Source organism: Bison bison, unplaced genomic scaffold (genome assembly GCF_000754665.1).
Source record: "Bison bison bison isolate TAMUID 2011002044 unplaced genomic scaffold, Bison_UMD1.0 scf7180017864190, whole genome shotgun sequence".
NCBI classification, from domain to species: Eukaryota; Metazoa; Chordata; class Mammalia; order Artiodactyla; family Bovidae; genus Bison; species Bison bison.
The window spans coordinates 30,315-55,729 of record NW_011494762.1 but is presented as its reverse complement, the minus strand read 5'-3'; the positions used below and the strand labels follow the sequence as shown (position 1 = coordinate 55,729).

Sequence of the window (25,415 nt, the reverse complement as noted above, 5' to 3'; positions counted from 1 at the left end):
TATAATGAATAATGCAATAAATGAGATCAAAAACACTCTGGAGGCAACAAATAGTAGAATAACAGAGGCAGAAGATAGGATTAGTGAAGTAGAAGATAGAATGATAGAAATAAATGATTCAGAGGGGAAAAAAGAAAAATGAATTAAAAGAAATGAGGACAATCTCAGAGACCTCCAGGACAATGTTAAACGCCTGAACATTTGAATCATAGGAGTCCCAGAAGAAGAAGACAAACAGAAAGACCATGAGAAAATATTTGAGGAGATAATAGTTGAAAACTTCCCTAAAATGGGGAAGGAAATAATCACCCAAGTCCAAGAAACCCAGAGTCCCAAACAGGATAAATCCAAGGCAAAACACCCCAAGACACATATTAATCAAATTAACAAAGATCAAACACAAAGAACAAATATTAAAAGCAGCAAGGGAAAAACAACAAATAACACACAAGGGGACTCCCATAAGGATAGCAGCTGATCTTTCAATAGAAACTCTTCAGACCAGGAGGGAATGGCAAGACATACTTAAAGTGATGAAAGAAAATAACCTACAGCCCAGATTACTGTACCAAGCAAGGATCTCATTCAAATATGAAGGAGAAATCAAAAGCTTCTCAGACAAGCAAAAGCTGAGAGAATTCAGCACCACCAAACCAGCTCTCCAACAAATGCTAAAGGATATTCTCTAGACAGGAAACACAAAAAGTGTATAAACCTGGACCCGAAACAATAAAGTAAATGGCAACGGGATCATACTTATCAATAATTACCTTAAATGTAAATGGGTCGAATGCCCCAACCAAAAGACAAAGACTGGCTGAATGGATACAAAAACAAGACCCCTATATATGTTGTCTACAAGAGACCCACCTTAAAACAAGGGACACATACACACTGAAAGTGAAGAGGTGGAAAAAGATATTGCATGCAAATAGAGACCAAAAGAAAGCAGGAGTAGCAATACTCATATCAGATAAAATAGACTATAAAACAAAGACTGTGAAAAGAGACAAAGAAGGACACTACATAATGATCAAAGGATCAATCCAAGAAGATATAACAATTATAAATATATATGTACCCAACATAGGATCACTGCAATATGTAAGACCAATGCTAACAAGTATGAAAGGGGAAATTAACAATAACACAATAATAGTGGGAGACTTTAATACCCCACTCACACCTATGGATAGATCAACTAAACAGAAAATTAACAAATAAACACAAACTTTAAATGATACAATAGACCAGTTAGACCTAATTGATATCTATAGGACATTTCACCCCAAAACAATGAATTTCACCTTTTTCTCAAGCACACATGGAACCTTCTCCAGGATAGATCACATCCTGGGCCATAAATCTAGCCTTGGTAAATTCAAAAAAATTGAAATCATTCCAAGCATCTTTTCTGACCATAATGCAGTAAGATTAGATCTCAATTACAGGAGAAAAACTATTAAAAATTCCAACATATGGAGGCTGAACAACACGCTGCTGAATAACCAACAAATCACAGAAGAAATCAAAAAAGAAATAAAAATATGCATAGAAACGAATGAAAATGAAAACACAACAACCCAAAATCTGTGGGACACTGTAAAAGCAGTGCTAAGGGGAAAGTTCATAGCAATACAGGCATACCTCAAGAAACAAGAAAAAAGTCAAATAAGTAACCTAATTCTACACCGAAAGCAACTAGAAAAGGAAGAAATGAAGAACCCCAGGGTTAGTAGAAGGAAAGAAATCTTAAAAATTAGAGCAGAAATAAATGCAAAAGAAACAAAAGAGACCATAGCAAAAATCAACAAAGCCAAAAGCTGGTTCTTTGAAAGGATAAATAAAATTGACAAACCATTAGCCAGACTCATCAAGAAACAAAGGGAGAAAAATCAAATCAATAAAATTAGAAATGAAAATGGAGAGATCACAACAGACAATACAGAAATACAAAGGATCATAAGAGACTACTATCAGCAATTATATGCCAATAAAATGGACAACGTGGAAGAAATGGACAAATTCTTGGAAAAGTACAACTTTCCAAAACTGAACGAGGAAGAAATAGAAAATCTTAACAGACCCACCACAAGCACGGAAATTGAAACTGTAATCAGAAATCTTCAAGCAAGCAAAAGGCCAGGTAGACGGCTTCACAGCTGATTTCTACCAAAAATTTAGAGAAGAGCTAACACCTATCCTACTTAAACTCTTCCAGAAAATTGCAGAGGAAGGTAAACTTCCAAATTCATTCTATGAGGCCACCATCACCTTAATACCAAAACCTGACAAAGATGCCACAAAAAAAGAAAACTACAGGCCAATATCACTGATGAACATAGATGCAAAAATCCTTAACAAGATTCTAGCAATCAGAATCCAACAACACATTAAAAAGATCATACACCGTGACCAAGTGGGCTTTATCCCAGGGATGCAAGGATTCTTCAGTATCCACAAATCAATCAATGTAATTCACCACATTAACAAATAGAAAAATAAAAGCCATATGATTATCTCAATAGATGCAGAGAAAGCCTTTGACAAAATTCAACATCCATTTATGATAAAAACTCTCCAGAAAGCAGGAATAGAAAGAACATACCTCAACATAATAAAAGCTATATATGACAAACCCACAGCAAACATTATCCTCAATGGTGAAAAATTGAAAGCATTTCCCCTAAAGTCAGGAACAAGACAAGGGTGCCCAATTTCACCACTACTATTCAACATAGTTCTGGGAGTTTTGGCCACAGCAATCAGAGCAGAAAAAGAAATAAGAGGAATCCAAATTGGAAAAGAAGAAGTAAAAACTGTTTGCAGATGACATGATCCTCTACATAGAAAACCCTAAAGACTTCACCAGAAAATAACTAGAGCTAATCAATGAATATAGTAAAGTTTCAGGATATAAAATCAACACACAGAAATCCCTTGCATTCCTATACACTAATAATGAGAAAATAGAGAAATTAAGGAAACAATTCCATTCACCATTGCAATAAAAAGAATAAAATACTTAGGAATACATCTACCTGAAGAAACAAAAGACCTGTCTATAGAAAACTATAGAACACTAATGAAAGAAATCAAAGAGGACACTAATAGATGGAGAAATATACCATGTTCATGGATCGGAAGAATCAATATAGTGAAAATGAGTATACTACCCAAAGCAATCTATAGATTCAATGCAATCCCTATCAAGCTACCAATGGTATTTCTCACAGAGCTAGAACAAATGATTTCACAATTTGTATGGAAATACAAAAAACCTTGAATAGCCAAAGTAATCTTGAGGAAGAAGAATGGAACTGGAGAAATCAACCTGCCTGACTTCAGGCTCTACTACAAAGCCACAATCATCAAGACAGTATGGTACTGGCACAAAGACAGAAATATAGATCAATGGAACAAATAGAAAGCCCAGAGATAAACCCACGCACCTATGGACACCTTATCTTTGACAAAGGAGGCAAGAATATACAATGGAGAAAAGACAATCTCTTTAACAAGTGGTACTGGGAAAATTGGTCGATCACTTGTAAAAGAATGAAACTAGAACACTTTCTAACACCATACACAAAAATAAACTCAAAATGGACTAAAGATCTAAACCTAAGACCAGAAACTATAAAACTCCCTTAGAGGAGAACATAGGCAAAACACTCTCCAACATAAATCACAGCAGGATCCTCTATGACCCACCTCCCAGAATATTGGAAATAAAAGCAAAAATAAACAAATGGGACCTAATTAAAATTAAAAGCTTCTGCACAACAAAAGAAACTACAAGCAAAGTGAAAAGACAGCCTTCAGAATGGGAGAAAATAATAGCAAATGAAGCAACTGACAAACAACTAATCTCAAAAATATATAAGCAACTCCTGCAGCTCAATTCCAGAAAAATAAATGACCCAATCAAAAAATGGGCCAAAGAACTAAATAGACATTTCTCCAAAGAAGACATACAGATGGCTAACAAACACATGAAAAGATGCTCAACATCACTCATTATCAGAGAAATGCAAATTAAAACCACAAAGGTTCATTTCACGCCATTTCACACCAGTCAGAATGGCTGCGATCCAAAAGTCTACAAGCAATAAATGCTGGAGAGGGTGTGGAGAAAAGGGAACCCTCTTACACTGTTGATGGTAATGCAAACTAGTACAGCCACTATGGAGAACAGTGTGGAGATTCTTTAAAAAACTGGAAATAGAACTGCCTTATGACCCAGCAATCCCACTGCTGGGCATACACACTGAGGAAACTAGAATTGAAAGAGACACGTGTACCCCAGTGTTCATCGCAGCACTGTTTATAATAGCCAGGACATGGAAGCAACCTAGATGTCCATCAGCAGATGAATGGATAAGAAAGCTGTGGTATATATTACACAATGGAGTATTACTCAGCCATTAAAAAGAATACATTTGAATCAGTTCTAATGAAGTGGATGAAACTGGAGCCTATTATACAGAGTGAAGTAAGCCAGAAAGAAAAACACCAATACAGTATACTAACACATATATATGGAATTTAGAAAGATGGTAACGATAACCCTGTATGTGAGAGAGAAAAACAGACACAGATGTATAGAATACTCTTTTAGACTCTGTGGGAGAGGGAGAGGGTGGGATGATTTGGGAGAATGGCATTGAAACATGTATAATATCATATGAGAAATGAATCGCCAGTCCAGGTTCGATGCAGGATACACGATGCTTGGGGCTGGTGCACTGGGATGATCCAGAGCGATGGGATGGGGAGGAAGGTGGGAGGCGGGTTCAGGATTGGGAACACGTGTACACCCGTGGCAGATTCATGTTGATGTATAGCAAAACCAATACAATATTGTAAAGTAATTAGCCTCCAATTAAAATAAATAAATTTAAATTAAAAAAAAATAAAAGACATATGGAAATCAATTGTTTTTGTTTTGTCTATTCTGTGAAGAGAATGCTCTGATTTTATATTATTTGTTTGGTTCCTTAGGCATATTTATCTCTTGTGTAGCAGTAATGTGATTTTTTTTCACTATCGGTGGTAGATAAGACCATCTGTTGTTATTATTATTGCTATAAACACCAAAAGGATAAAAAGAAAATTTTATATGGAACATTATTACATTTTTATTATTATATACATACACTCACATGCAAACACACATTATGACCAAACCATGAAACAACAATATTAAAAGAAGTGGGAAGCAGAAATCAAGAAAAATGGCTGCAGCCTTTTAGAATTTCACGAACTGATCCCCTCTCCTCCCTTCCCTGCCTTCTCTTGATTGATCAACTCCTCTGGTTAGAGGACCAGGCAGGCTTCCCCCTCCTGGAGATATTAAACATTGTTTGACCCAAGCTCACTTGTAATACCATGAGAAGCAATATAAAAGTGAGAAATGATATGAAAAGAAAAAAAGAGAAGCCCACTTTAGGGACAAAAATATCTATTTCCTTGTTAAGAAGGAAAATCAACAGAAATCATTTTTAATCTTGTTCTCTGGCCCAATTCAGCAGCACCAAGGGCTACCACTCCCTGACCAAAGCACAGATGGTCTTGTCCACATAGGAGGTTGACATTGTTGCTGTCTGCATCTATTTTGAGATCCTCAGTATGAAAATGAGAGATAGCAGTTTAATAGCAATTCAGAGAGAAAGAAGCACAAGCAAAGCGAGGACGACCATTAACCCCATTTGGTTTGGGCTCTCCTTATGAAGGTGCTGTGTCCACTGCCAGGGAGAGGGGAGGCAGTGACGCCTTTGTCTGACACTTAGCAAACGCCCCCAGTTACTCTGCCCAGGCTTCCAATAAAAACCCATAGAATTTCTGATCATGTAATTAAAGGGAAAACTCATTCCTGCTTCTTATTCACTTGCACTTCAGTCATCAAAATATTGATTTCTGAGAGTTATTTGAAGTTTAAAAGCCAAATAGAAAGGTACAGAATATTCTTATTAAAGATTAGACGAAGTCTGCTCCTCTGTCCTGCAGCTTTGTCAGAAGAGCAGCGACAAGGATTTGAGTCGAAGAGATAAACTTAAATCAGAAATGTTGTACACCCGACACAAATATAATGTTGTAGGTCAATTATACCTCAACTTTTAAAGTTTTTGAAAAAGTTGGCTTAAAGCTCAACATTCAGAAAACTAGGATCATGGTATCTTGTCCTATCACTTCATGGGAAATAGATGGGGAAACAGTGGAAACAGTGTCAGACTTTGTTTTTTTTGGGCTCCAAAATCACTGAAGATGGTGATTGCAGCCATGAAATTAAAAGACGCTTATACTTCTTGGAAGGAAAGTTATGACCAACCTAGATAGCATATTAAAAAGCAGAGATATTACTTTGCCAACAAGGGTCTGTCTAGTCAAGGCTATGGTTTTTCCAGTGGTCATGTATGGATGTGAGAGTTGGACTGTGAAGAAACCTGAGCGCCGAAGAATTGATGCTTTTGAACTGTGGTGTTGGAGAAGACTCTTGAGAGTCCCTTGGACTGCAAGGAGAGCCAACCAGTCCATCCTAAAGGAGATTAGTCCTGAGTATTCACTGGAAGGACTGATGTTGAAGCTGAAACTCCAATACTTTGGCCACCTGATGTGAAGAACTGACTCATTTGAAAAGACCCTGATGCTGGGAAAGATTGAAGGTGGGAGGAGAAGGGGATGACAGAGGATGAGATGGTTGGATGGCATCACCGACTCGATGGACATGAGTTTGGGTGAACTCTGGGGGTCGGTGATGGACAGGGAGGCCTGGTGTACTGTGATTCATGGGGTTGCAAAGAGTAGGACACGACTGAGCAACTGAACTGAACTGAACTGAACTGAATGTTCATAGCAGCACTACTCACAAAGCCATAACATAAAAACATTGAAATAAAATGAAAGAGCATTTGATCATCAGGAGAAAAAAAAAAAAGAAAACAACATAGCAGGTGTTGTAAAAATGCCTTTGGGGTCACTCAGGCAACAAATGAGGTTTGTGGAGAACCAGAAGATGCACACACAATTTGAAAACATTTGGGTTCAATGTTTTCTGTTAAAAAAAAAAAAAAAGTTGGTCTGGCCAAACAAACCATACCTGTGTGTTGATTACAACAGGAAGACCTCCTGTTTCTGACATCTGCTAGGGAGAACGGATCTAGACTGTAGGTCTGTAACATCTAGACAGCCTTCTTTTGAAACTGAAGTGTCTCCCTGTCTCACCTCCAAGCCACCTCAAGTTCAAGAAATACTGCTGCTCCTGGGGCTCCCCCTCTTCTCTTTTTTCCCTCTCCCTAACCTCCTTGCCCTGAGGTGAGGCTTCAGTTGTGCATTTTCTTGAAACCTAGGCTGGGTTGCAGATTCCAAAGAAGCAGGAAGCACCTGGACCTCACTGCTGGGCCTGGAGTTACACTGTACGTCCAAGCTCTATGGTGAGATTCAGGGCAACTCAGCCTCACATTTCATACATGTGAGCATCAGCATTAAAGGTCGTATTTTTAAAATCATAGCTGCTTCTTCAAGCAGAAGTTCAGGGACCTTCAAACTGAAAAAAAATGGAGGATTCTAATATCTTTTAAATGTTTGAAAACCATTGATCTAGTCCAATTCTCTCATTATACAATGATGGTAATTAATGGAAGGCTTAGACTAGATACTCAAGTTTTAACTTCTTGTCCACAGTGTTCCTTCCCCCTATGGATGTGCTCAATGTATCAGTGTCAGGATCATAGAAAGATAGTCCTGAGAAGCTAAACTTTCAAAAGGTCTTAAGGTAAATAAGATAGAAACATGTCAGTGTCTGCTCCAAGAAGATGAACTGAAGGGAGGCAGTTGGCGAGAGCTGCCACTGGCCCATCTTCCCCAGTGAACAGGTAACTGGGCACCCAGACAGCTGCAGAGGTGTTGAGCACCAGAGATAAGGGGCTCCCCTGCAAGACTGCCCCTGAACCTAATCAGCTGTCACCTGTAGAAAAAAAAAAGAGTGCCAGACAGAGGGATCACATCAGGTGATCATTTCCAGCTCTGGAATCTTCTCTGAAGAGTCCATAAATAAAGGACTCCCATCGCAAACTTCTAATGACCTCACCTTTGTGGTCACCAGGCTCGCTGGAGAATTGACCCTGTGCAGTTCCACTGCGACCCCCTGTGATGGTGGGCTGTGGATCACTGCTTTGGTCTGAAGGGCACCCTGTGGAATGAAACAAAACAGCATCTTTTCAAGGTTATGCCCTCCACCTGGATGAATTACCAAAGTGGAGGATACAGCATGACTAGGGACATCCACATTTTTCTTATGGTTTGAGGCTCTGAGGTGATGAATCTCAGCCATGGATTTGGAGCTTATTTTGAAGAGTTAATACAGGGTGGTTGTGAAAGGGCACCAGTATAGGGAACAGGAGACTTAGTAACTCTCCTGGCCGGACTCTCTACCAGCTTGGTGACATGGGGGAGGTTGGGTAACCTGTCTCATTGATTGCATTGGTCAAATAGGGAGTTGGGTGACCGAGGTCATGAGTGCAGCAGGTGGGGGTTCCAGATGTGACAGCTGGACAGCATTCCCATTACCTTTCAGCGGTGCCACCTGAAGAGAAAAAGAGGGATGAGGCCTCCTCTGTCTCTCCACATGTCTACCCTGGGGCAGGCCTCTCTCTATTCCTTTTGTCTTTCAGTCCTGTTCACTGACCTTTGTGGGTCCATGGTCAATTATGCTGTCATGGAAAAGACAGACTACACGCTATCTTTAGTGGCGGAACATCACCAGTGCAGTTTTTCATAGTCCAGTTAGCATACTTCAGTAACTACAGTTAACTTACTGCAAGGAGATCCAACCAGTCCATCCTAAAGGAGATGAGTCCTAAAAGAGATCAGTCCTGGGTGTTCATTAGAAGGACTGATGTTGAAGCTGAAACTCCAACACTGTGGCCACCTGATGCGAAGAGCTGGCTCATTTGAAAAGACCCTGATGCTGGGAAAGATGGAGGGTTAGGGTAGGAGGAGAAGGGGATGACAGAGGATGAGATGGTTGGATGGCATCACTGACTCAATGGACATGAGTTTGGGTGAACTCTGGGAGTTGGTGATGGACAGGGAGGCCTGGTATGCTGTAGTTCATGCGGTCGCAAAGAGTCGGACACAACTGAGCAACTGAACTGAACTGAACTAGCTTACTTCACAGTGATAAACATCTAAAGACTTCTCTACCAAGACCACTAATGGCTTGGGTGAGAAAGTGCTGCAGGGATGTTCCTGGCTGTCCCAGGTCTTCTTCCATGCTCCATGACCCACAAGGTCACAATGGGTTGAAAATGTTCCTACATCTCAGACCACCTCAGGTATCTAGAGAAGCCAGGTTCTTTCCAAATAGACCCCTTGGCTTTAGAAGCAACTGTCCTGCCAGGGGGCCCTCCTCTCCACAGCAGGCTCCTCCCTGAGGTTTCAACCCTAACTCTGTCCTGTCTCCTTCCTCCCTGGCCTGTGATCCACAAGCTGTTTGCTTTCATCTTGCACTGCTTCCTAACTCAGGCTGTTTCTAATTCTGCCAAAACTGCTTCTAGACATATCATACTAGAATATTTGGGACTTTCTCCTTTTTTATTTCCTCAGATGTGTTTCTTTCTATCCTGTCTCTCTCCCTCCTCCTGGATGGCTCCCCTCCCTCAAGCATGGCCCTCCTGGTGGCACCATGTCTCTCCATTCCTTGCAGGCAGCCCATAAGTATTCTGTGATAAGTAATGCAGGCTGCCTTGGACCACATTTAAACAGGCACACAGAGTCCCTGTCCTCATGGAGCTTGCATTCTGACACAGAGACTGAGCATACAAAGAGATGTTTACCCTGCACCTCAGAATGTAACTTTCTTTGGAAATAGGGTGTATACATATATAATTGGTTTAAAATAAGGTCCTGTTGGATTAAGGCGGGTCTTAAACCCAATCATCAGTATTCTTATAAGATGGCCATGTTAAGACACAGGACATGTTAAGGCCATGTTAGGATACACTCTCTCTCGGGGGAGACCTGGGTTCAATCCCTGGGTCTGGAAGATCCCCTGGAGAAGGGATAGGCTACCCACTCCAGTATTCTTGGGCTTCCCTGGTGGTTCAGATGGTAAAGAATCCTCCTGCTATGTGGGAGACCTGGGTTCAGTCCCTGGGTTGGGAAGATCCCCTGGAGAAGGGAATGGCTGCCTATTGTCCTAAGCTCTTTACAAAAATTAATTCATTTACTCCTACAGGAACTCTCAAAGATAGAGACCACTATCATTCCCATTTTGCAACTAAGGAGAGGCACAGGGAGCTTAAACGGTTTTCCCAAGAAAATCACACACAGCTGGAGGCTGGCAGAGTCAGAATTCAAACTCATGCGGTTTTGCCCTGAAGTCTGAATTCCTAAATATTACAGGGTGTAGCCCATTTATTTAAACATTAAAAAATCATTAACCCTCACTGTCTTAGTAATGGAAATAAAAAATTCAGACTTTATTTCATTCACGTGCCTGGGCCTTTTAGAGTCCCACAGCTCAGCTGCTGCAGGTGGCGGCTCTGGCGTTGCCTGGTGTTTGATGACCCACCTAGAGGACAGACCCAGGCACTGCTTCCAGCAGGGACACTGTCTGGGTAGGTCTCCTGGCTGGTGATCTTCGCCTGCTGAGCCTTCCTCACCATGGACCTGGCACAGAGGGTGCTCACAGACGAGGTGCAGAGACCCAGGCTTCCCCTCCTCACTGCTGCTGGCCAGTGGAACGAGAAGCCCGTGTGGTTTCTGGCTGGAGTTACAGCTGGTCAGTAGTCGTTTTACTGGAATTTAAAGAGGCCAACTTGTGGGAGGTCCAACAAGCAAATGCCACCAAAAGCAGCCCAAAGTCGAATTCTTTTCTTAAAGGGCAGAATCTCATTGACACAATTTTTTCCCCCCTACAGCTGTATCACAAAGCCTGGCCTCCGCCTCTACCACACAAAACAAATCTAGTAATTTTAGGCCTATGAGCATTTTCCACTCTGATTCTTCACTACTTAATTTCAAATTAATCAAACTTTGACAGAGTTCAAAGAAAGTCTCGTCTGGTAACCACTTTCTCTAACTTGGAGGCTAAGGAGGGAGGCCTTCCTCTCCCCTGGAGATGAGCTTCCTGCCTGTCCTGGAGCATCACTGAGGAATTCCTCTTCCCTTCAGGCATCTAGGGACAGTAGCTCTCCTGTTTCCTGACTCCCAGCAGCCTTAGGTTGGATTCACTTCTTATAATTTATGCCCTGCTTGCTTCCAAAAAGTATTGAGGCAGGGACGCGTCACAGATCATTCTCTCCTTGTGACTGTGTTAGTTGGACCTGGCTTAGTCCTCTTTTCAAGCCTGTAGTAGGCCAGGTTTCATCTGAGACTGTCCCCCTCCCTTGTTAAAATCTATATTTTTAGAGCAATTTTAGGTTCACAGCAAAATGAGGGGAAGGTACAGAGATGTCCCATATACCCTTTGCCCCCACACATACTCAGACTCCCCAGTTATCAACATCCCTCATCAACTGTACATTTGTTATAACTGATGAACCCACACTGACACATCATACTTACCCCAGATCCATAGTTTACATTACAGTTCGCTCTTGATGCTATAAATTTTATGAGTTTGGACTTTATAATGACACATATCCATCATTATGGCGCCACACAGAGTGTTGTCAATGGCCCTAAAAATCCTCTGTGTTTTACCTATTTGTCCTTCCTCACAGCCCCTCACCCCTTGACAACTATTGATCTTTTTACTGTCTCCATAATTTTGCCTTCTCCAGAATGTCATATAGTTGGGATCACATAGTGTGTATTCTTTTCAGATTGGCTTCTTTCACTTAGTAAAATGCATTTGAGATTCCTTCATGTCCTTGTGTGTTAGTCACTCGGTCGTGTCTGGCTCTTCGTGACCCCACGGGGTGTAGCCCACCAGGCTCCTCTGTCCATGGAATTCTCCAGGCAAGAGTACTGGAGTGGGTTTGCATTTCCTTCTCCAGCTTCATGTCTTTAGTGGCTTGATAGCTCACTTCTTTTTAGCACTGAAGACTATTCCATTGTGTGGACGTGTCATGGCTTATCCATTTACCTACAGAAGGACATCTTTTTTGCTTCCAAGACTGGTAATTATAAAGTTGTCTTAAACAAACATTCCTGTACAGGTTTTTGTGTGGACATACATTTTCAGCTCCTTTGGGTAAATACTAAGGAGAATGACTACTGGATTACATAGTATGTTTAGTTTTATAAAAAATTGCCACATTCTCTTCCAAAGTAACCGCATCATTTTGCATTCTCACCAGCAGTGAGAGTTCGTATTGCTCCACATTCTCACCAGCATTTGGTGCTGTTTGTGTTCCAGATTTTGGCTATTCTAATATGTGAACAGTGGTATCTCGTTGATGTCTTAATTTTATTTCCCTGATGATATATGATGTAGAGCATCCAACTGTCTTTCCATCTTTTGAAGGAAAAAAATCAGTATTTTTATGTAGTTTATGTGAGCACTCAAAAAGCATCCAGCAGAGTGTTCTGAATGACAGGATGTTCAAAATACATTTTGAGGGAAGGGCAGGAGATCAGGAGTTATGCAGTCTGAATTGCAGGGAGGTTTCTTAGCCACAATCTGTAAAATGAGGTAAAATCTCTAACCTCCTTCTCAGCGTTACTATGATATTATAGAAATAAGGAAATTGGAAGTCCTTTGTGTGAATGTATGAATTTTAAAACTGCTGTGCAAAAAGTATAAGATGTTGTAAAAATAAGTATTTCTATTGGTTAGTCAAGAAAGAAGCAACTCCTACCTCCAGTATCATTCTGTCTTCTTATAAAACAAAGTTATTTACTTTGCTCTAAATTTTTCTTAAACAAAGCTTAAACAAAGCTCTGAATGTTTATAGTAGCTTTATTCATCATCACAGGAACTGGAAACAAATGTCCTTCAGCTGGTAAATGGACATAATTGTGGCACATCCGCAGACCAGGATTCTGCTCAGCAATGAAAAAGAACAAACTGCTGATAATGGAGCAACACTGACAACTCTCCAAAGCGTGAGGCTAAGTGAAAGAAATCAGAGCCAAATATCTACATACTATATGCTTTACTTACATGGTGTTTTAGAAAACATAAAATGACAGGGACAGGAAAACCAGTATGGTCACCAGAAGCTGGGGGTGCGGAAGGGATGGACAACAGCAAGGGCATGAATGAACTCTTTGGAAATGTCTTTTTCTTGATTGTGTTGGGGGTTACCTGACTATATGTGATCATCCAATTTTATCAAACTGAGTTTCACTATATGTAAATTATACCTCAATAAATCTGACTTTAAAAAATTTACCAAATTAAAAAACAAAAAGGGTAAAGCCTCCTTCTCCCTAAACTGGATTGTTTCTGGACAGGAGGATGCAATTGCTTCTAACCCACTAGGAGGAGAGTCTGGGGGAAGAGCCTTGCTGTCAACGAGGGACACTTCACAAAACGTTTGCATCACTGACCATAGCTGGTTTTGACACTAAGCAGTTGGCTCAAAGTCTATGAAGTTAGCAGGCTGTGGTTGCTTATACATCTCACCCATCACAACTTTATTGACGAGAATGGCTACCAGCTGTCACCTCTGCCTCCGCCTCTGTGCTTGGTGATTCAGACTGCGTGGCCACAGCAAATCAAGCCATGATCCTGCTATGGCTCTTCGTGTTGGGGTTTGAACTCCTGGCCAAATGGCTGTTGCTCAGCTGTTATGCTGCCAATCACCTGTCACTGAGGGTTAAATGTGATAGGCTTACCCATATCTTCCAACTCTTCAGACATCTCAAAGGCAACTTGCCTTCCACAGCAGGAGGCAGCAGTCTTAGTGATATTCAACTCCTGGATTTTAGAATTCCTGACTTCTGGGGGGCAGGGTACAGAGGAAACTTGCTATTTTACAGAACAAGCTGCAGAAGGGCCTCAAACCCATGAGTGGGAAAAATGATGTCAGGAGCATATCACCTAAGTCATAACAATTTTGAGATCACTGGAAAATGTATCCACACAAATGAACCATACTCTTGGCATAATGGATCATAGCTCATTACAAAAAGAAAGCTGCCTGAAATCTTTCACATACTATTGCTGTGTTTTAATTTTTCCCTGTCAGATAGGCAAAGACATAAGATTCAGAAAATTCTCTCTTTTATAAAGGTTTTATTATAACTGTATTTGAGATCTGACATGCACTATCTTTTTTTACTTCCATATAAATTTTATTTATTTTTTTTATTTTTTAAATTTTATTTTATTTTTAAACTTTACATAATTGTATTAGTTTTGCCAAATATCAAAATGAATCTGCCACAGGTATACATGTGTTCCCCATCCTGAACCCTCCTCCCTCCTCCCTCCCCATACCATCCCTCTGGGTCGTCCCAGTGCACTAGCCCCAAGCATCCAGTATCGTGCGTGCATCGAACCTGGACTGGCATCTTGCTTCATACATGATATTTTACATGTTTCAATGCCATTCTCCCAAATCTTCCCACCCTCTCCCTCTCCCATAGAGTCCATAAGACTGTTCTATACATCAGTGTCTCTTTTGCTGTCTTTCCTCCAAAAGTGAGAGAAATAGTTTCATCTTTCTGAAGTTACAAAATTATTATTCTAATCATAGAAGAGTTTTTCACAGACTCATTTTTTTTTCCCCCTCAAGTAACTTCATACTTAGGAAGTGGGGACAGAGAGGAAATTGACACTTACTGAATAGCTGCCATGTGCCAGGTCCCATGCGGGATACTTTGTGTAAATTACCTGCTATGATCCTCACAACAGTCCTGAGAATTAGACCTTAATGAGTCCCATTTTGTAGCTAAGGAAACTAAGGTTCAGAAGTTAAGCAATTTCCCCTAAACCATATGACAAACCTGGTGGTACAGCCAGGATTTAAAGTAATTTTGACTCCAAAGTCCACATGCTTAGGATGGTATATAAAACTCTCCCCAAAGCTTTGACTGGTGCCATATCCAAGATGGAAATCAATGTTAGAGCTGGTCTACTAAAAAGGGCATTGGGTGAAGACTCAGAACAGGGCTCTGATATTTGTCATTAAGCTTATGTAACACATAAGGGGAGACAACTTATGTAGACTCTCTGTGCTTCTGTTTGATCTGTTTGGGGAGAAAACAAAATCTGCTTTTCTACACACAGAAGTCTTTTGAGGGAAAAAGTTCAATAATTCTTGTCACAGCACAGTTAGTTTTCCTATAAGGTTTCTTTACTATTACTTGGACAGAGTCCCCAAACTAATAAGGGTTTCATAAAATGTGACATCACATTTTATGATTCTATGTGAAAAAAATGAAATACATAAATGCAATTCAAGAGTGTTGTTGACATCATTATTAATCAATTATTGACTACAATGCTGCTTCACTCAATGGTGAGGTGGTAAAGATACCATCTGAAGAACTGCCTTTTTGCAGCCAGATTCTGGAGCTCTACATGAAGTCCGTAAGGGAGGAAATGATTCCCACCCAAAGAGGTTCTATTCTTGGGTTTACTCTGAAATTTAATCTTGAGTCCTGTGATGCCAACCACTGCACCAAAGTTTCATCTTCAGCATTTCCATGCCGTGTCAGTATGATATCAGGAAAAAGCAGACCTCAGTTCCACACTGGCTTTGCAGCTTCTTCTCTAACTGTTAATTAGGTTAACAGTACTTTACCTGCTGGGTGTTTAATTCTAACATGGGCAATAATTTGATTTCAGAACAAAGGACATTCCTTTGCATCACAAGTTACTTTATGGTAAGAATTTTACTGCTTGTGCCCAGTGAGGTTTGGCAGAGCCCATTTCTTGACAGAAATCTCGAGGCTAAGGCCAGACTCTGTCTCTGCTATACACCACTTCCCTGAAGCCATGTTTCTGGAGCTCTCTGTATGTCCTGACCCAGCTCACAGACAAGGCACATTTTCCCAAAGTAAATCACAATCCTTAACCATCACCCCCCAAAACATTCTCCTTCTCTAAGAAGTTATACCTGTGGTTATCAGAAACCAGTTGCAGACCTTTACCTACAGAGAGTCAGAGAAGGTCAGACAGTGCAAGTAGACTCTGCAGGACCCTCACATTGCCTGAAAGGCACCTTCCTTCAGTTAATCAGAGCTTGGAAGACAGTGGAGCTAGCGTGAGCTCTCCATTCACCTCAAGCTCAGGTGCACCAGTTAATTCCTTCCCCTAGATGTTGTTTTACTCTTGTGTGGAAATGGCCTGAAATACCAGGAATGGAGAGGCAGCTGGCTCCTGCCAAGAAGAGTTTGGAACTTTTCTTCCCTCACATTTTGAGAAATCACATGTTTTGTGCAAAACAACCAGGAATATTTCCAAAAGACAGAAACAGAACGAGTGAAGAAACAATGGAATAGGGTGGAATGATAGAGATGCATAAAGGAGCATGCTTGTTTTCCTCCTATCTGTCCAAAGTGGATATTTTCCCTCACTGGGTACATTCATTTGACTTTCCTCTACTGTTTGACTTGTGATCAACAATGTGCTTATGCACAGATTCATCAAACTGAAAAACATCTGCCTAATCATTTTTACCTTCAAGAAGCTTGGGCCATTTCAATGTATTATTGTTGGTTGTTTAGTCACTAAGTCATGTCTGACTCTTTTGCAATCCCATGGACTGTAGCCCACCAGGATCCTCTGTCCATGGGATTTCCCAGGCAAGAATACTGGAGTGGGTTGGCATTTCCTTCTCTGGGGGATTTTCCTGACCCAGGGATTGAACCCATATATCCTGCATTGGCAGGCAGATTCTTTACTACTGAGGCACCAGGGGAAGCCATTTCAAAGTATATCCTCAGCTATATATTACAATGATTTTGACTCTTTGGTGTTTAATAGAATTCCCTTCCAAGGAGTGCTGACATAATATAGAGTACTTGATTATACAAACAGCGTCCATTTGAGGGAAGCATGTTTTTTAATCCTCTATGTTGAAGATGAAAAATCTGAAGCCCCAAACTAAATCCCATTGTTCACCTTGAGAGTAGCTCCAGCATAAAGCAGTTACTTAAACAGTAGTGGAATAAGTGAATGAAATAAAGACATTTCCTAATTTGAAATATAGTTGTTCTGTGCACCTAGGGATATTTCTGGGAATCTAGTTCTAGGAAATTATTGCAACAACCCAGTCATTGCCAACCCACCAACAATGCTAAAGGAATCAACCTTTCAAAATTAGAAAAGACTAGGAGGAAGGCTTACCCTGAGAGAGGTTTAAAAGTTCAGGCGTTTTAAGTATTAAAACTTGGTTCTGCCATGATGTGGGGTCAGACTTTTAAAAGAAGTTAACCTGGAGAAGGGGGAGAGCCTGTCTGGATTCTATGCTTGCTTTCCTCTTTGGAAACTACATTTAAAGCAATTCCCATTGGCTGGCATCACGTGATGTGCCCAGGGGTTCCAGCTGCAGCTGGTTTAAAATGACTGCTCACAGGCTCAAGCAAGAGGGCCTCTCAGCCTTGGCAGGACTGAGGATGCCGTTCCAAAAACCACTCCCCTTAGAAGGCATTAGAAGGAGAAATGGCAATAGATTTTAGTGCTGTTATCCCCTGTAGGACCAAGGAGGGGAGTAAGTAGGAAGCTAATCAGATAACAGAGAGAAAGAGAAAACAATTTCCAAAGCACTGAAGCAATTAGATGAGAAAGTGCTATAAACCAATGGGCTCTTCCTGCTCCTGGAGGGCTAGGGGAAGAGAGGCTGCAAGAGCCAGCTCCTCCTGGAGACACCCTTTGAAGTTCCTTCCCAGTCCCTCAGGCTCCGCTGTCACTGAGGGCTTCTCCCCTGTGAGATGAGGAGCCTGGCACTTTGCTCTTGCTTAAAAAACAGATCTTGATTTAGAAGGGTAATTTTTAAAAATTGTGCTTTCAAAAACTTAGAGAATGAGACATTGTAGACCTTTAAAAAAAATTCCCTGCAGGTTGTTTGTTTTGATAGTATTTACTGAGGAACGTATGCAATTTTAGTTGACAAAATCTAGTTATATCCATTCTCTGAAAGTTAAGAATTCATTAAGAAAAAACAACAACAATACATTAGTGATGGGTGACAACTATTGGTTTTTACTTCTACTATCCCATCTATCCAAACAGGAATATGTTTGCAATTATTTTTCTGATTAAAAAAGTACATATTTTTAATTGTTTTGTTATGTTTTCCCATAGCAAGAGCCTATTATCAGCGTTAATCAAAAATAAAAACACACACACACAAAAATAATAATGAAAACACAATAAAGCATGCCACTTCTCACCAAGGTGACACTTGAAGTCGTTTCCCTCTCCTTGAAAAAAGAAACTGAGGAAGGCCATTTTTGCCCAGATCCTCAGCAGGCTCTCTGCCTGTGAACCCACATCTCACAAAGGCCCTTTCTTGCCGGCACAATGTTCCGCACACAGGAAATGTGTGTGCATGTGCCTAGCATGTTCCCCCGTTTGTTTTCTTTTCCAGCATTGCTCACTGGCTGGTGAACAGTTCAGGCCCACAGAGAGCTTGAGACCACCAGCTCATGTATTTGAAAGGCATCTGTTTATTTTGAAAATGCAAATGTGGCCTACCTCAAAGACTGACAGGCAGGAAAATACCAGGGAGCAAAGGGAGAGGTATCCAGTCTGGAGCCCTGTCCCTCCCTCGATCATGCCCGCTGAGATCACTCGCCATCAGAACCACTTGAACAGCTCCAGGAGTCTGAGCGAACGGCCCACATTTCAAACGAGCAGGCTCGTCTCTCCCAAGTCCAGCCCGGCGGATCATAGCTCACCTGATTTAAAGTACTGATTGAGTCATTTCCAAAAGTACCCTGGGACTTGGAGATGGTGGTGCCCAGGCCAAGTACTGCCTGGAGGAGGGCCCCTAACACTGACACCAGTCTCCTAACAGCCAAAGCCCTGTCCTGGGGACAGATTCCTGGAGAAAGCCCGGGAAGGTTAATACCCTGACTTTGATCTCTGTCAAGGCATACCAGCAAGAATTAATTTACATTTCAGATGAAAAAGGTTGACAGCATGAAAAGGCATCTTGTTTCTGGTATGTGAATGTGCCGTAATAGATCGGGAATTCTGAAAGGAAGTTCTGAGGAAGCTAAAGGGATAAGCCGAGCGGCTGCTTTTATTGGGAAGAAGATGAAAGGAAAACAAATTTCAATATGCGCCGCTCTGTAGCAACATGTAGGCCAAATGCTTCCTAAATTTCAAGGGCTATTCTTTCAAAAACTATGTAACATAGCGTTGCAGCATGATTTAAACAAGCAAAAAAAAAAAAAAAAAGACAATAGGCCAGAACTTGAAATATAAACCAAACACATTGAAGAGTCTACATTTCAAATGAAATGATCTGTTGAAAAAATAATAAATTAGAGAATAACCGTAGAAAATACCCAGAAAAGGTTATGTTGTGATAGCATCCCTAAGCCACTTCTGCAGGCTTCAAAAGTAAGAGTACCCCTATATTTGGAGTTTGTTCTACTTGAAATGTCCCCGGGACATGAAGAGCTTGTAAGGAGAGGATTATACTTTAGGAAGAACACACCCCAAAACAGAGACATTGGAATGAGCTGTCTTGCTTTTAGATCAACACTGCCTTTGAATCGAAAGATAAGGAGAACATTTTCAAGTAAAAGTAATCTGCCCATAAAATTGCAAATGTCATTACCCTATCTGAGTATCTTTACCACTTACACAAAACCAGCCCCTCAACTCCTGTCCATGATGTTGGCTGAAGGGCAATGAGACATTGCCCACCCTTGCTCTGGCTGTCACACTCTCCTGCCAAGAGGGTGAGGTGGTGTCAGTACCACCCTCAATAACTACATGCCCACCCAAGCCCACGGGGACTCAGAAGCTCCCAATACCACTTGATATGCACGACACTGGCTGCCAGGCTAAGAAGGAGGGTGTTTCCAAGGTTTAAAAAAAAAAGAAGCTACTTAAAGAAATGTGTTCTCTCCAGTCCCATGAAACAAAAGGACCCTTTCATAGTGTACCCACCCCACAGGTGCTGCGCTGAAAAGATGCAGCCGAGCGTCCTGATATAATGAAGCCACTCACCTGTCTGTTCTTATGCATTTTCTTATGTCTGTTCTTATGCATGTGGCAATAACAGAGTCCAAAAGGGAGCCATCTAAAGATGATTTTCAGAGAGGGAAAATTTGATTTATGGTCCTACACACTTTATGATAAGGGAATCAACAATAGATAAGCTCAAAGTTTATATTTGAAAATACATGTTAGGTTTTGAGCCAAACAGTGTGATCAGTCCAGTATCTTCTCTTGGTGTGGGCGAGGGTAAGGGGAACTGTGTGTGTGTGTGTGTGTGTGTGTGTGTGTGTGTGTGTTGGACAGTGGGGAGGAAGAGAGAAAATGCATTTTGAGTTGTTTTACTTGTTGCAACTAGAGCTGGATCCTTCTTCCTGATGCTTTGACGCTGTGGAGCTTAGAATTCCTAGGGGATGGTGTTAAAAGTTGCACTCTGGGGTTGAAATGACACTCTTTCCTCCCAAACATTTTGTTTTTGAATAAAGTTGTCTGGCCTTACAGGGCCAGAGAGTTCTGAGAAGTGCCTCAAGAAGCCAGGCTCTGAGTAGAGATCTCCTCGAAAGGGGTGCAGTTGTTTCCCTTAAAAGTTCATTCCAAGTGTGGCAGTATCTGAAATCCTCTCTCTCTGCTGCAAGTCCGCTGGCCTGGTCACGTCTCTCTCGTTCTGTCTCTGATATCTTGTGCTCTCAGAGCCCGGGTGTGTCTGCTCTGGGGCCTGTCTCTTCCAAAGCCTCAATTAGGCACATGCAGCTTCAAAAGACAGAGGGAGCTGAGCCCCACAGCCCCTGGGGATACTGCCCTTTGCAGAAGAACAGAGTGACCTGGGAGCCAGAGCTTGAGGTGCTCAGGCAGCTACAAGCTGAGCCACAGCATGCTAACCCCAGGGGGCCCAGAGGACCACTGCAGTCACACACAGGCCTGGGTGTGGGAAACACAGTTTGCCAGGCAAGTACCTGAGTTAGTCCTATCTCTGTGCTATGAAGAGATAGGCTGAGCATATAGTTAGAGAATTCCAAGGTTGGAAGACCTTTCAGACCTTTCTAGCCAATGTTCTTGTTTGCAGACAAGGGACGGGTGACTCCAGGAGAGGAAGGGAATTGCTCAGTTGGCAGTATGTAAAATGGACTCTATCCAAACTGGCTGTGAATAAATGCTGACTCGACTTCTGACTGGCTGTGTGACTATGGACAAGTTATTTCACTTCTCTGTGCCTTGTTTCCCCCTGTATAAAATTGGGAATACAAGAGAACCGACTTGGAGCATCCTTAGCCAAGGTCTGGCATGCAGCCAGTGCTCTCAATCATCACATGGACGGGGGTGAATCAGAACAAGCGCTAGACCCACTAGAACTCTTGACTCCTCTTCCAGTGCTCCTGAATTATTAACCTTTCAGCTTTGTGAAACTCATATGAACTTAATCACAGAAGATTTCCAAGTGGATGCTATGAAAATGATGTTTTAATTACCTGCGTGAATATGAACAGCAGACTCACTCCTTCTGTTGCTTATTTTCTTAAATTTCCTCCGAGCATCATATCCTCTCCAGGCTAAAAATATAAAACCATGTGCTAGGAATGAGATTAATTTAAGAATGTGCCAGAGAATTGATATAAGCTGTTTCCCTCCAATCCTCTACCCCTCTCCTCCTCCCCACTGCTTTCTCACTGAACAAAATAAGCAGAGCTACGTGAGTGATGGTGGGGAAGAGGGGCCTCTCTGTACTCTCAGCTCGGCCTCCAAGATGCTTTTGAGAAGGAGTCATTTTGGTTCAGGCAGTGAATTTCTGCAACCTCTGGATTCCACTTAGGAATCACTTGGAGCCCTGTGCAGGTGAGGTGGGTCCCTGTCATTCCAACCCATGGAGGAAGCTCTGCCTTCAGGACTTGAGGGGTAGGAGAGGACTGGAATGGCCTGACTCACTCTGTATTTTTAATTGGGAGAAAGGTATAAAACATGAAAGTTGAAGGAGAGAAAAATAAATAATAATGATTAGTAGCATCACATTTGCGTTTGGTGAGGGGAGACTATGTATAGAACTGTGTTCAGGGAGGGAATGCGTGACGGAAAGGGAAAATGCATGGGAAATGAATGAAGAGAAGAGAAAGGGAGCCTGGGGCAAGGGGCAGGGTGCTGAGTCCTTCAGAGCGCTAGGCACTGAGCTGCCACCAGCAGCATGATCAGCTCTCCTTTTCACTTCCTCCCTGAGCGCTACAGCTCTCCATGTCACTGAATGAGGTCATGGAGTCCATGTGGATGTTATGATTCTGGGTTATGAGAACACAAAGGAAATCATCTGCTGTGCTCAAGACCTGGGACAACTGCCTGCAGTAGCACAGGAGCTCAGACGCTGTTTGTGACACAAATGACACATGTGTGTGCAAAGAGACACTGACAGGGCTGGGTGTAGGACAGAGCCTAGTGATAAGCTGCCTTGGTTTACAAGCTCTGTCTGAGCCAGAAAAGCCTCCTAGATGTGACAGTAGCAGTTCTGAGGCTGAAAACCTGGTAATGGACATGAAGTGTGCATGAGGTGGGTCATCTGGGAGCTGGGGCACATGTCTGTGTGATTGGGGTTTTACATCCACCCACTGCTACTGCCTCTATCTTGCCGTGGGTAAGGATGGCTCGTTTGCTTATCTGGAGGTCAGAGACTGTGGCAGTCTTGCTCACAGCTATACCCCCAGCACCAAGCACAAGGCCTGGCCTGCAGTAGATACTTGATAAATATTTGCTGAAGGCAAGAGGGAGGGAAGAAAAGGCACCACTGAGAAGAACAAAAGGTGAGTGGCCTCAAGCACTTAATGAAATGCCAAGATTCAGGGATGTTTACCTGACTGGATGGCAACAGCCCCCTTCTCTCTCTTCTCTCTGACTCTTCTGTATCTCCTGGCTCCCAGCCACCCCTTGGCATAGGCCTGCAGCACAACCACTCTGCCTATGACTTCCCGCAGCAGCAAATTTAACTGCTCAACATGATAATACTTGAGAAAAACCTGAAATAAGACATCAGTTTTAGCATTACATATAGGCTCCCAAGGGCTCCTCTGGTGCTCAGGGGTAAAGAAGTGTGTTAGTCTCTTAGCTGTGTCTGACTCTTTGCTACCCCATGGACTGTAGCCCACCAGACTCCTCTGTCCGTGGGATTCTCCAGGCAAGAACACTGGAGTGGGTAGCCATTCCTTTCTCCAGGAGATCTTCCTGACTCAAGGATCAAAACTGGGTTTCCTACATTGCAGGTGGATTCTTTACTGTCTGAGCCACCAGGTTCAGATAAACCCTGCCAGTGATTCTTCAGTGGTAAAGAAACCACCTCCCCATACAGGAGATGTGGGTTCTCCCCTGGAGAAGGAAACAGCAACCCACTCCAGTATTCTTGCCTGGGAAGTCCCATGGACAGAGGAGTGTGGCGGACTACAGTTCATGGGGTTGCAAAAGAGTCAGACACGACTGAGCGACTAAAAAACAAGAATAATGGACTCCCACAAAGAAATTCACTCTGCTCCAACAAATTAACATAAATATTAAAACATCATCTAAATAAAGTTTACAGTGACTTGATTTATGCTAACATTACTGATTTCTTAGAAGCAAATATGATTAATTCCCCTTGTAGGGTTGAGCCAATATGGGACTATTAATATACACAGATGATGAAGTTAACAGCGTTTTAGGAGATCCTAAATGTTCTCTAGGCCTCAGTTCTGCCATGAGTTCCATTTTCTCAGCTTCATCTTTTCCCCCTCAGCTCTGATGGAGGTGTTAAACCAGAAAAACTGACCAGGGCCGACAGAAGTTCTGAGGGAGGGGGGCTTGAATGGGCCACAGTGATCTGATTTCTGCTGAAGAGCAGCAGCATTGCCATCCACACTCAGGCTGAGGCTGGCATTGTAGGGCAATTCAGAAGGGACCACAAAAACCTGAAATCTTGTAGGAATATGATGTTCCCCCAAATGAAAAGCTAGACATGATGAGACTACTAATCAGAGTGGGCAGTAAACAACATGAGTCTAAGGAAAAAAGGACAAAAGTATAAAAGATACTCATTATTGTCATTAACATGATTTGTGTATTTGCCTGCAGTGCTGGAATAAGCAGCACTGAAAAAAAGGACATTTAAAAATGAGCTCAAAGATCTCATTCTAGAAATGTTAAATGGTTCTCAAACTACACGCAGAACAGGAAAGAAACTCTCCTCTTTTGGCCTCTGAGATCCTGGGACTCCGGACCCAAGACCAGCAAAGCTCACTGTTAGGTTGGGGTCTTGTCTGGTAAGTTGCAAAACTTACAGAGCTATTCAAATCACTGATAAGAGACCGAGGTACACAGCAGAGCATCTCAAGTGACAATCTAAACAACAAAGAAAGAACTACCTTTGTTTTTCCCAGCAGCCAGTGATCTAATCTGGACTTCTCCAAGATAGCGATGCAACTCTCTTTGCTAGCAAGAGGTGTTTGATGTGCTCTGAATGCCAAGTAATAATACCTACAAAACAGAACAGTGAAATAAAGCATTTTTAGTCACCATTTGATTCAGCATCATAGAGTTGCTCTGGGCCCATTGACATGCCTTGTTTTTCAATATCAAATATTTGTTGAGCATCAATAATAGTGTACTAGGTAGTGGAAGACACACAATTCATGCTTATTAGCACTTATCTACTTTCATATTTTCTGCTACGTGTATTTTCCTTTTAGTATTGCTTGTAATTCACATTCAAAGCATACTTGGCATCTTTTACATGCAAAATCAAAGTATGTAATCCTTTAAAAAACTGAAGTTTAGACAGCTCTCCCAGCAAAAGTTACCATTTTAAATGTATTACTCTTTTAAAAATAATTTGTCATCTCACTGTATGAATTTGGCTCTGCTTTGAAAATTCCATCTGAAGCAATGTGTAGAGAGCAAAAATGATCACAGCCTGACACTACTGATTTTGTCTGTTAAGCTCTGTGTCTCTTTTAAGGTAAAAAGTGGGTATGTTTTCTTGAGACAATCACCAAAACCACATTTGTCTTCCTAAATTACTCATTTTAATAAACTTCTGTACTTTCAGATGAAAGAGTTTCTGGGTAGATTCAAAGAACATGACCAGATTATATATATATATATGTAAGTTTGTATATGTATATGTGTGTATGTCCATACGTATGTCTATATACATGTATATGCATATATATGTACATGATGTTGAATATATTATCTTTTTAGAAAACTTTATCTTAGCTTTTCTTTTAAAAACTTTCAAGCATCTTTCCTCTGCTCCTTGTTGCCATCTGTAATTAAATTCAACCACTTGGAAGTATTTCCTTGTCAGAGGATTTTCCTGTCATTGCTCAGACAA

General features: G+C 41.6%; 1 protein-coding gene across 1 annotated transcript in view; it reads right to left on the bottom strand.

The window, feature by feature from the left end:
• LOC104991392 (myosin-IIIb-like) overlaps nt 1–24,585 on the bottom strand; it is a 146,363-nt gene extending 121,778 nt beyond the window's left edge. Inside the window, exons 1-4 of the mRNA XM_010843844.1 lie at nt 24,445–24,585; nt 22,905–23,067; nt 21,541–21,621; nt 8,090–8,191 (exon numbers count right to left, since the gene is read on the bottom strand). Coding sequence (XP_010842146.1) covers nt 8,090–8,191; nt 21,541–21,621; nt 22,905–23,067; nt 24,445–24,585 — 487 coding nt within the window. The remainder of the gene's footprint in view (nt 1–8,089; nt 8,192–21,540; nt 21,622–22,904; nt 23,068–24,444) is intronic.
• Nucleotides 24,586–25,415: the final 830 nt, after the last annotated feature.